Genomic DNA, 12,466 nt, shown 5'->3' on the forward strand with positions numbered 1-12,466 from the left:
AGATTTTCTATACAAACATCATAGCAACCACTAAACAAATCATCAGAACAGAGACACAAATGATAAATAAAGACAAACTAAGAAAACCATCATAGAGAACTACCAAACTGAACAAGGAGTCAGAAATACATGGGATGAGAAACAAGAGAAATGCAGAAGAACCAGAAAACAAGCGATAAAATGGCAGCAGTAAGCCCTCATATATCAATAATGATTCTAAATGTAAACGGATTGAATTCTCCAATCAAAAGACACCAAGTGGTGGGATGGATTTTAAAACAAGACCCAACAATATGCTGCCTCCAGGAAACACATCTCAGCTCTAAAGACAAACACAGGCTCAGAGTGAAGGGTGAGAAGACGATACGCCAAGCTAATGGCCAACAAAAGAAAGCAGGTGTTGTCATACTTCTATCAGACAAAGCAGACCTCAAGATAAAAAAGACAACTAGAGACAAAGAGGGGTAGGATATAATGATAAAAGGCACACTCCACCAAGAAGACATAACACTTATGTATGCACCCGACACAGGAGCACCAACATACATAAAGCGAGTATTAACAAACCTAAAAGGAGATATTAACGACAACACAGTAATAGTAGGGGACCTTAACATCCCACTCACATCAATGGATAGATCATCCAGACAAAAAGTCAACAAGGAAATGGTGGATTTAAACAAAAACTAGAAACACTGTATGATTTCACTCATGTGTGGAAGATAAGCTAACACATGGATAAAGAGAGAGTTTGGTGGTGACCAGAGGGGAAGGGGGCTGGGGGATAGGCACAGGGGTGAAGGGGAGCACTTAGATGGTGGCTGACAAATAATAACGTACAACCGAAATTTCACAATGTTATAAACTATTATGACCTCAATAAAAAAAAAGGGAAGACAGGCAACTATAAAAAAAAAATCAGTTGCATTTCTACACACAAATCATGAACCATCTGAAAAGGAAATTACAAAAACAATTCCATTTACAACAGCATCAAAAAGAATAAAACACTTGGGATGTAACCAAGAAGGTGAAATACTTACACAATAAAAACTACAAAACATTTCAGAAAGAAATTTTTTTTCCCCCTTTTTCTCCCCAAAGCCCCTCTGTACATAGCTGCATAGTCTTCATTGTGGGTCCTTCTAGTTGTGGTATGTGGGACGCTGCCTCAGCGTGGTTTGATGAGCAGTGCCATGTCTGCGCCCAGGATTCGAACCAACGAAACACTGGGCCGCCTGCAGCGGAGTGTGCAAACTTAACCACTCGGCCACGGGGCCAGCCCCTCGGAAAGAAATTAAAGACGACATAATTAAATGGAAGTACATCCCGTGTTCATGGATTTTGGAAGGCTTTAATATTGTTAAAAGTGTCAATATTGGAAAACAGTATGGAGATTTCTCAAAAAGTTAAAAATAGAAATACCCTATGACCCAGCCATCCCACTACTGGGTATCTATCCTAAGAACCTGAAATCAGCAATTCCAAGAGTCCCTTGCACCCCTATGTTCATCACAGCATTATTTACAATAGCCAAGACGTGGAACCAACCTAAGTGCCCAGCAGCTGATGATTGGATAAAGAAGATATGGTATATATACACAATGGAATATTATTCAGCCATAAAAAAGGACAAAATCATCCCATTCGCATCAACATGGATGGACCTTGAGGGTATTATGTTGAGTGAAATAAGCCAAACAGAGAAAGACGAACTCTATATGACTCCACTCATAGGTGGAAGTTAAACATGTAGACAAAGAGAACTGATCGGTGGTTACCAGGGGAAAGGAGGGCGTGGGGGGAGGGCACAAAGGGTGAAGTGGTGTACCCACAACACAACTAACCATAATGTACAACTGAAATCTCACAACGTTGTAGACTATCATAATCTTAATAAAAAAAAAAGTGTCAGTATTATCCAAAGCAATTTACAGATTCAATGCAATCCCTAACAAAATCCCAATGATGTTTTTTTGCAGAAACAGAAAAACCTACCTAAAATTCACATAGAAGCCTAAGGCACCCAGAATAGCCAAAACAATTCTGAAAAAGAAGAGCAAAACTGGAGGACTGACACTTGATTTTGAAACTTACTACAAAGCTACAGCAATCAAGTGTGGTAATGGCATAAAGACGGACAGACGGACCAACGGAACAGAATAGCGAGCCCAGAAACAAACCCTCACACATATGGTCAATGATTTTTGACAAGGGTGCCAAGACCATTCAATGGGGAAAGAAAGTCTTTTCAACAAATGGTGCTGGGAAAACTGGACATCCACATGCAAAAGAACAAAGTTGGACCCAACTTCATTCAAGTCTGTGTACATTTAACACCATATATAAAAATTAACTCAAAATGGATCGAAGACCTAAATGTAAGAGTTAAAACAATAAAATTCTTAGAAGAAAACACAGTACTAAAGCTTCACGACACTGAACTTGGCAGCAATTTCTTGGATACGAGACCAAAGGCACAGGTAACAAAAGAAAAACAAATAGACAGTGGACTTTCTGAAACTTAAAAATTTGTATATCAAAAGGCACCATGCACAGAGTAAAAAAGTCAACCCACAGAATGGGAGAAAATATTTGCCAATCATATTTCTGATGAGATTGATATCCGGAATATACAGAGGAGAACTAAAGCTCAACAACAAAAAACCAAACAACTCAATTCAAAAATGGGCAAAGGACCTGAATAGACATTTCTCCACAGAAGATATATGAACGCCCAATAAGCCATGAAAAGATGCTCAACATCGCTAATCACGAGGAAAATGAAAATCAAAACTACAATGAGATACCCTCTCACACCCATTAGGATGGCTACTAGCAAAAAGCAGAAAACAAGTGAAGATGCAAAGAAATTGGAACCTGTGTACACTGTTGATAGGAATGGAAAATGGGGCAGCCACAATGGAAAACAGTATGCAAGTTCCTCAAAAAGTTAAACATAGAATTACCATATGAACCAGCAATTTCGCTTCTGAGTAGACAGACAAAAAAGCAAAAGCAGGGTCTCAAAAAGATATTTGCACACCCATGTTCACAGCGGCCTTATTCACATTAGCCAAAACGTGGAAGCAACCCAAGTGTCCATCAATCAATGAATGGATAAACGAAATGTAGTATATCCACACAATGGAATAATATTCACCCTTAAAAAGGAAGGAAATTCTGCAAGATGCTACAACGTGGATGAACGTTGAGGACATTGTGCTAAGTGAAATAAGCCAGTCACAAAAAGACAAATACAGTATAATTCCACTCATATGAAGCGCTTAGAGTAGTCAAAATCATAGAGACAGAAAGCGGAATAGTGGCTGCCAAGGCTTGGGGCTGAGGGGCGAGGGGGGCAGTGGGAGTTATTGTTTAACAGGTACAGAGCTTCAGATTTACAAGAGTTATGGGGATGGATGGTGGTGACGGAGCCTGACAACGTGAATGTATTTAACACCACTGACGTTTACATTTGAAAACAGTTAAGATGGTAAATTTTTTGTTACATGTATTTTAACTCAATATAAAAAAGAGAAAAAAAAAGAAGAAATGAGCTCTCAAGCCACAACAAGACAGAGAGGAACCTTACACAGATACCACTAAGTGAAAGAAGCCCACCAGAAAAGGCTTCACACTCTATTCCATGGTTTCCATGTACGCCAACTCTGTGACACCCTAGAAAAGGCAAAACCATAGAAACAGTGTAAAGATCAGGGGTTGCCAGGGGTTAGGACGCAAGGGATGAAGAGGCAGACGGAGCACAGGGCTTGCAGGGCAACCCACCTCCTCTGTAGGATACTGCCACGGTGGGTACACGAGATGACGCATTTGTCAAAATCCAACTACATGACAGTGAGACAGTGACCGTCAACGTAAACTGTGGACTTAGTTACTAACACTCTATCAATATCAGCTCCTCACCTGTCAGGAATGAACCACACTAACCGGAGGTCACGCAAGATGTTAGCAGCAGGGGAAAATGCGGGGGACGGGGGAGAGACGCTCTGTACTATCTGCTAAATTTTTCTGTCCAACTAAAACTTTCCCAAGAAACAATCTATTAATTAAAAAATAATCAGTGGAAGGTGGGCAGTAGGCAGAAATACAGATGAAACAGGAATAGCAGAATACCGATGAACGTGGAAGCTGACAGGGACATGGGGAGCTATTATACTTTTCTGCTTAATTTGTATGTGTTCAAGATTTTCCACAATAAAATGGTTTTACAACTCTAGATTGATTTTAGATTATGTGTACAAGGCATCAAGGAACAGGAGGAAAACAAGTATTTTTGAACCAAGTACTCAAGGGGCACACTGAGGAAGGTGCCATCCCACCGGATACAGCATGAACAACCTGGCTCCACCTGGAAGGTTCGGAGCCCAGCAAGCAAGGTGGGCGACGGCACGGCAGGGGAGTGACAGAGATACTCGACATGGAAGAATGTTCGCCCTCACTGGGCACAGAAAGGCCAATGACGGACTCTGACGGAAGTGCCCCAGGTTTTACAACGTCAAGACACCCCGAGTTGGAGTGGGCTCAGGGATGGAGCGCTGCGCCCTGTGAGAATGCAGTCAGCACCGGCTGTCCAGAGGGCAAACCTCTGAGCCCTGGCACCCGAGGCCACTGGCCCAGCTGCTCTGCTACAGGGAATCTGTCCCAAAACAAAGGGATTGGGTAAAGATAATGGACTGAATAAGCATGGTAGAGCCCCTGCGACATAAAGTCCCTAAAAAATGACCCAAAGATTCCGTCACTGATGAACAGGTTCATGACAGCCCTGCCCTGGGAACCATCAAGAGAGCGGACCTTCTGGGGAAGACATCAGAGAGACAGCAGCTGGTGACAGGGATCTGGGAAGGGCCCGGGCAGGCCGTGGAGCCCAAGTCAGGGTGCCTCTCTCCCTTCCCCTCTCCCCGTGCCACTCACCTAACCCCCCGCATCGCCCTCCACTCCCAGCCAGTGCCCCTCACACTCCGGAACAAGGAGCAGAGGTGCAGGGCACCCTTTCTGCCAGCGCAGCATCTGTCCCCTTGCTCTCTGCCCCATCCTGGGCGGCGGAGCGCAGCCCTGCACCTCCTCAGGGCCCAGCTCACTCTTCCCTGGCCCTCAGGCTCTTCCTCTCCACCTGGTCCCACCTGCAGCACAGACACCTGCTCGCTTATCTCCACCTTAGAAACAAAACTCTCCTTGAGCCATGTTTGCTACCTTTGGCTCCCATCCAGTTTCCCAACTCCCTTCACGGCTAAACCTCTTAAGCAAAGTGCCTCGTCCCTGGTCCTCCCTCCCATGCCCCCCTCACACACTCGAGACCCAGCTCCCTTCCCACTGCTCCAAGGAGACCGCTGTCACCAGTGATCCCCTGTGGCCAAGTCCAGCCACCTCTTCTCCATTCTGATGAGAAAGGAGCAGCCCTCTTTTCTGCAACACCCCTTTCCCCTCATGGCTCCTGTGAGTCCACGCTCCACACTTTCAGTCTCCTTTCCTGGGCCCTCTTCAGCGGCACCTCTACCAACACTGCCCGCTCCCAGGCTGGGCGCTGGCCCTTCTCCAGCTACAGTTTCTCCAGGAAACTCCATCCGATTCCATGGCTCTAAACATCTCCGACCTCCCCGGACACTGCAGACACACAGATGCAGCTTCAAGAGGTCGGGGGCTGGCTCTGTGGCATCAGCATCTAAGGAGAATCTCAAACTCGATTCCTCTCAAAATTTTACTGTTGTATGAGTTCCAAAAATATCACTAAATATTTCCAAAAAGGAGGAAACATACGGATACAATAAATAGTGGTAAATAAAGTAACACATAAAACGTGTACTTACATCCAATCATGGCTGTTTGATGGGGAAAATAAGAATATGTAACTAAGATCAGACAGTCTCGAGCTGCGGAGTGGAGGGTAAGGAGCTGGGAGTGTAGGACACAGGAATCGATCACCTCTGAGCACTTACAGAAAGAAAGGCTGAAACGGCTGTTTCAGAAGCTGAAAGACATCCACCAGAAGAATAGAAAAATAACAAGAAAGCCTAACAAGTTAGCAATTAAATAAAATGCAGGCCCAAATTCCAACTTATCAATAATCACAATTGTAAATGGATTAAACGACTCTATAGGGGCCCCCCCGTGGTTGAGTGGTTGCGTTCACGTGCTCTGCTTCGGGGGCCCACGGTTTCACCAGTTTGAATCCTGGGCGCAGACATGGCACTGCTCGTCAGGCCATGCTGAGGTGGTGTTCCACATGCCACAACTGGAAGGACCCACAACTAAAAATACACAACTATGTACTGGGGGGCTTTGGGAGAAAAAGGAAAAAAAAGGTTACTCTATAAAAAGATGAAGGCTCTCAGATTGAGTTAAAACATAGGTATAAAATAAAGGGATATAATAAGGTTGAAAATAAGGAGATGAAGAAATAAGACTTTAACAGGGACAAAAAGGGGTTTTCTGTGTTGATAATAGTCAGAAACACTTATGCACCTAACAACCTGGTCTTGAGACATAAAGCAAAACTGGACAGACACACCTGAGGAAAGGGGCACCTCCAGGATCACAGGGAGACCCACCTTCCCTCTCTTAGAAGTCCATAGTCAGGTGATACGGAAGTTAGGAAACAGATCTGCTGACAAACACAAGTAAGCTACATCCAGCCTCAGCTGAGGGACAACGTAAGCAGCTAGTGGGGAGGATGCCTTCTCCTCAAACCACAACCAAACAGCCACCACAATGGACTGTGTGCGAAGCCACAACGAAAGCACTAAAGATTCCAGAAAGCAGATATCTATGTGACCATATTACTGGACCTTAAGGCAATAAAATTAAAAAATAATTACAAAAACTTGGCTCCCCTCCCCCAATCCATCCACTTTAAAACTGTCCACACCCTTCTAACTCTCTCAGGTTAAAGAGGGAATCCAGACTGTTTTATCTAGAAATGAACAGCAATGAGAGCAGCACGAGGCAAATCCATGGCCTGGGGGCAGAGGGGCAGAAGAAGGGACAGGTGTCAGGATATGGCAACTGTACACGAAGAAGCTGAGCGCTTCCCTCCAGGAGCCAGAACAACGACGCAATAAAACCGAAGACAGTGGAAAGCGGGGAGGATTCACGAGGCAGAAGCAACAACGTAGACCTGATCAACGGACTCAGGGCTGGTCGCTTGGAAAGACCTGGAACGGGGACAAACCTCGGGGAGTGTGACCAAGAAGAACAGATAAAGGTACCAAACAGTACTATTGGGAATGAGAAACTACAAAAACAGCTTTAATGTGACAGGAAAACACAGCGGACAACTCTGACCAGGATACCGGTGGTCCTCAGCTGGAGCTGTCCTTCTCCCAGGATGCATCTGGAAACACACAGCATGAGTTTTGTTTCTTGTTTTGGGTTGTGCTAATGGTTGTTGCCCTGGGGTCCAGAAGGTCCTGAACAGCCTGGCACACAGAGTCATTTCCTACCTGAAGTGTTGCTTATATCCCAGAAGACAAGCATTGATCCAGATTAAATGAACGACGTGGTAGGGAAATGTTTTCCCCGTACATGTATATAAGAGGCAAAAGATACTATCCTCAACACGTAAAGAAGATCTAGAAACTAATGTTTACAAAGACTAAACAGTAAAACGGGGAAAAGCAGAAGTATAGCCAACAAACACATAAAAAAATATATCTAACCTATTTGTATAGGTACAAAGATACACACATGAAAGCACAGAAAATAGTCTAAGAGATTACGCACCAAATTTTACTAGCAACAAAGAATAAAGGTTGGGAGGCGGAGCCAGCCCTGATGGCCTAGTGGTGAAGTTTGGCACGCTTCTCTTCAGGGGCCCGGGTTCAGTTCCGGGCGAGGAACCACACCACTCGCCCGTCAGCAGCCAGGCTGGGGAGCGGCTCCCGTCGCAGAACGAGGACCTACGACTGGGACTGCGCTGTACCCGGGCTTTGGGGAGGGAAGGAGACAACACCGGGAGGGGTGGGGGATGGGAATTGTCACTTCTAGTGTATATATTTCCGTACTGTTTTAGCTATTTCATCTTGCTGAGGAAGATTCGCCCTGAGCTAACATCTGTGCCAATCTTGCTCTTGTTGTATGTGGGCTGCTGCCACAGAATTGCCGCCAAAGAGGGGTGTAGGCCTGTGCCCAGGAACCAAACCCGGGCCGCGGAAGCGTAGCACACTGAACTTAACCACCAGGCCATGGGGCTGGCCCCTATACTGTTTTAACTTTTACAAAAGAGAATGCATCCTACTTGAACAGATGCTTAAAATTTTACACAAATTACTATTAAAGTTCAAAATATTTAACTTCAAGGATACTCATTAAAGCATGAATGGAAAGAACCTCTCCATGACTTTAAGAGTCACCTATAACTTTCCTAATAGTTTACTATGTTATTTTATTTTACATTCAGGTCCAAGCTCACCTGGAATTTACGTTTGTGTGAGGGATGCAACAGAAGCTGCCTTTCCCCATTCAGGTGGAAAACCAACCATCCAGGCACCATTCACTGAGCAGTTCTGGCCTTCCCAGCTGACCTGAACTGCCTCCTTTCCCACCGGCTGAACCCCCACAGCCACAGATGCCCCTCGAGTGCCCTGGAGCCAGTGGGGTAAGCTCTCCAACCTGGGTTCCCTGTCCACGAGGGATGGCTACTAGCAGAGCCTGCTCCCAAGACGGCAGGGCGCATGCTGCACACACAAGTGCTTGGGGGCTGTCGGCCACATAGCAAGAAACCCCTGATGAGGAGCAGGCAGCGGGGGAGGCCTGCGGCTCCAGTACTGACCTCGGCTGGGGGGCAGCAGGCTGCTCAGGTAGGGGAAGCTCACTCTCCTCAGCTCGTCCAGCTTCTCCTGCAGCTTGCGCACCTGGCTGTCGGAGCGGCTGACCCTCTGCCGCAGGGTCTTCAGCTCGCCGTTCTTCTTCTCCACCTGCTCCCGCAGGCAGCACACCTGGCTCTTGTTCTGCCGGGAGGAGAAGCAGTAGGAGTGCAGCGAGTCGATGAGTTTGCAGGCCCCGGACGCGGACAGGATGACCTCGTTGATGGACATGGGGCTCGCGTCACTGTGCTCGCTCTGCACAGCTTCCGCGGCTGGCTTCGGGGTGACGTCGGTCGGAGGGGCAGAGGGGCTCTGGGAGGGCTTCTGAGGCGTCACCGTGAGTGATGAGCTCGGGGGGCTCTGGGCCAAGCCCTTGTCCAGCCCCAGGCTGGTCCCGCTGCAGCTGGGCTCCACGTCTCTCTTCAGCCTCTTTCGGTCAACAGGCTCTCGGGGGACAGACGGCCTCTCTCGAGTGTGCTTGGAGGAGAAACTGTAAGAATGAAGTGAGCCAATAAATTTGCATGCCCCAGATCCTGGGGGGGTAAAGTCATCCACGGAAATGCCACTCTTATCTACCAGGCCCGCGGCGGGGGAGGTGGTGGTCTTGTCGCTAGCATCTACAGCAGACGCGTTTGCTTCTGCCTGGCTGCCTGTCACTGTGGCTGCCACACCGTCTCCTGCAGTCCCTTCCAGAGACTGCTGCGCCCGCTCCTGACTGGCGGCTTCCTGGGCGGCCCTGGGCGCGCTCTCCCCCTGCAGAGCGGCTCGCTTCAACTTGCGGGACTCTGGCTTGGCCATGAGGTTTCCACTTGAGGACGACGACGAACCCGCAGCAGCCACCTTCCCGCCTGCTTCACCTGTACGTCGCCTCAGGCCCCCCGAGGCCTTTCTGGTGTCCCTTCTCCTGGTGCGGCCATGGCCTCCAGCCCCCCTCTTCTCAGTCAGGTGAAAGATGGAGGGCACGGCCGTGGGCTTGAGCAGGCGGTGTTGATCCTCCAGCCTTTTGGAGAAGCTATCTTTGGTGAAATGCTCGCTACAGAGGAAAGAATACTTGGTCGGGGTCCAGTTATCCCTCTGAACAGCTTTTAACCACTGGATCAGACGTTTTGAGTCCTTGAGGGGAAATCTGCAGGACAAATGACAAAGTAATCAAAAACAATCAAACGTCTCCCCCAAAAATGATCAACTATAAAAGCAAAACAAGTGTTTCTGCAAACACCCACACCTGTATTTAACATTTAGTAAAGATTTAAGGAATACCTCTTACTTGCAATTTATCACTAGAACAGAAAGGTGAAAGAGCCACTGTCTACCCTTAAGGAGCTTACCGTCTACAGAGAAGGCAGGAGAGCAAGGCTCTCCTCCCAGGCTGTGCTAAGTGCCCTGCAGGGAGAGACATGCTGGGGCACACAGCACAGCACGGCATCAGGACAACAGGAAAGGCTGCAGGAAGCCCTGCAAACAGTTCCTAGAAGCTCACAGCTGACCAACCCTCCTGCTGTGCCTGGGATGCAGGACCTGGATGCCGAAACCGGGAGGGTTGGCTGCCCTATTCCTAAGCAAGGCCAGATGTCGCCAGCAGAGCATCCTAGACACGCGGCACCGAGCCTGGCCCCAGCTGTGGCTCAAGGAGATGAGGAGAGCAGACTCCAGAGCTGCAGCTGTGCGCTCCTACTGCCCTTCCACTACCACAAGTCAAACTGCTCCCTTCAGAAAGCAGCCAGTCCCTGGAGGATACTGAACCAGATAGTGAGTATTTCTTCTCAGTAAGGCAGCAAGATCTCTATTGAGAAAACCGACTGAGGGGCTGGCCCCGCGGCTGAGTGGTTAAGTTCGCGCGCTCCGCTGCTGGCGGCCCAGTGTTTCGTTAGTTCGAATCCTGGGCGTGGACATGGCACTGCTCATCAGACCACGCTGAGGCAGCGTCCCACATGCCACAACTAGAAGGACCCGCAACGAGGAATACACATCTATGTACTGCGGGGCTTTGGGGAGAAAAGGTGAAAAAATAAAATCGAAAAGAAAACTGACTGAACTGTGCACATGGGGCGTGGGGGGGGGGGGGTCGTTCCAGAGGGCTCTCTGCTCCACCAAAAGTCATCTAACCCACCTGAGGCCGCTGAAGACCAGGGTGGATATTAACTCCTCAGAAGTTCTAAGCAACATGACCTTCTAAACTTGCAATGCTTTGTGAGCCCATTTCCCAAAGACCCCCTCCCCCAATTTGCCCGTCCTCTGCCCCCACATTAGACCAATACCAAAGCCAAGAGAGGCCCTGTCTACATAGCTTTGCCTCATTTTGGAAAACAGTAACAAAACTTCTGGGACACAGGCTCTGAAAGAAACTGTCAAGAAAACACGGTGGCTGACCTCTGAAATAATCTAACATTACCAGGTCTTTCGCTAGATTGTAACAACTTAAGAACAAACCATTGTAACTTTCAATGAGACTATAAATAACCAGTGTCAGTCAGGTCTTTAAAACTTAAATAACACACTGCACCATAAAACGGAAGTATCTGCAACGAGGTTTTTAAAGTCGTCCCTTTAGTTCACTGTTCTGGGACCTCCAGTGTGGAAGTCCGCAGAAAAGGACTCGCTGAAATAGCTAAATTCCAGGAGCCCTCACGAAAGGAGTCAGGCCAGGCCAGGCGGAGGGCAAACCCCTCGGCCTGCGGTGGGCCAGCTTCCGCGGGAGCCCAGGAAGAAGTGGGAAGGGGCCCCTTCCACGAGCGCGCAGGGTCAGCCTCGCCTGAGGAGGGGGCCGGCCCCGCTCCCCGGAGAATGCTGTCGGAGCGCGTCTCCAGGACTCACCTCCACGCGCAGAGCCACTTCTCCCCGGGGCTGCCAGGACCCTTCTAGTAACAGAGCGTCTGGAGCGCGTGTTAAGGATACAAGTTGCCTTTGCTCGGCCACATTCCTGATCGCAGAGATCAAGGCAGGCTCCCCCGCGATCAAAAGAGCAGAAAAGTCACAGCAGATGCAAGAGGACAACTGACCTAAGGAAGAGCTTTTCCAGAATACACTGTTTCTGGAAATTGGCGGCGCCAACCCGAATCAATGGGGCGCAGGGTGGCCGCGGAGTGGGGGTGAGAGGGTGGTGGAGGCCGTAAGGTGGCCTCCAAGTGGGCGGACGGGTGGCCTTGGGGTGGGCGCCTGGTGGCTGGAGGGTGGCCGTGGGGTGGCCGCGGTGGCCCGAGGCGCCTGGCCCAGAGACGGCGGCGCGGGCCAAGGTCACACAGCTCCCGGCGCTGACTCACTAGCGGGACCGGCCCCAAGGCCCGGCGCACAAAGTGCACCCCCGCGCCTCGGGCCGGGCCGCGCGGCCTCAGTTTCCCCGCGGGGCCGGGCCGGGCCGGGCCGGGCCGGGCGGGGGCGTGGCCGCCGGGCCGCGCGGGCGGCGGGCCGGGAGGGGCCGGTTACCTGTGGAAGGAGACGGCACGTTTCTCCCCCTTGCCCTGCCGGTTGGAGCAGTTCGCGGCCGCGCAGCAGATCACCATCTCGGGCCTCCGGCCGCCGCGCCACCGCCAAGCTCCGGCCGTCGTCTCGCCGCGCCGAGCCCCGAGCGGGACCGCCCCGAGGGGAGGGCGCGCGGCGACACGGCTGCGGGACGTGGGAGCCGGCCCCGCGGCCCCGCCGTACGG

The 12,466-nt window shown here is 49.6% G+C and overlaps 1 protein-coding gene across 2 annotated transcripts in view; it reads right to left on the bottom strand.

The window, feature by feature from the left end:
• Positions 1-12,438, bottom strand: part of THAP4 (THAP domain containing 4) — a 45,247-nt gene extending 32,809 nt beyond the window's left edge. The window contains exons 1-2 of one of the 2 annotated variants that reach the window (XM_070620303.1): positions 12,246-12,438; positions 8,789-9,948 (exon numbers count right to left, since the gene is read on the bottom strand). In XM_070620303.1, the coding sequence (XP_070476404.1) occupies positions 8,789-9,948; positions 12,246-12,322 (1,237 nt within the window). In that variant the 5' untranslated portion in view covers positions 12,323-12,438. Of the gene's footprint in view, positions 1-8,788; positions 9,949-11,636; positions 12,175-12,245 lie in introns of those variants that run through there. The other variant, XM_070620304.1, reaches the window with a different exon arrangement.
• Positions 12,439-12,466: the final 28 nt, after the last annotated feature.

Source organism: Equus przewalskii, chromosome 5, assembly GCF_037783145.1.
Source record: "Equus przewalskii isolate Varuska chromosome 5, EquPr2, whole genome shotgun sequence".
Lineage (NCBI taxonomy): Eukaryota > Metazoa > Chordata > Mammalia > Perissodactyla > Equidae > Equus > Equus przewalskii.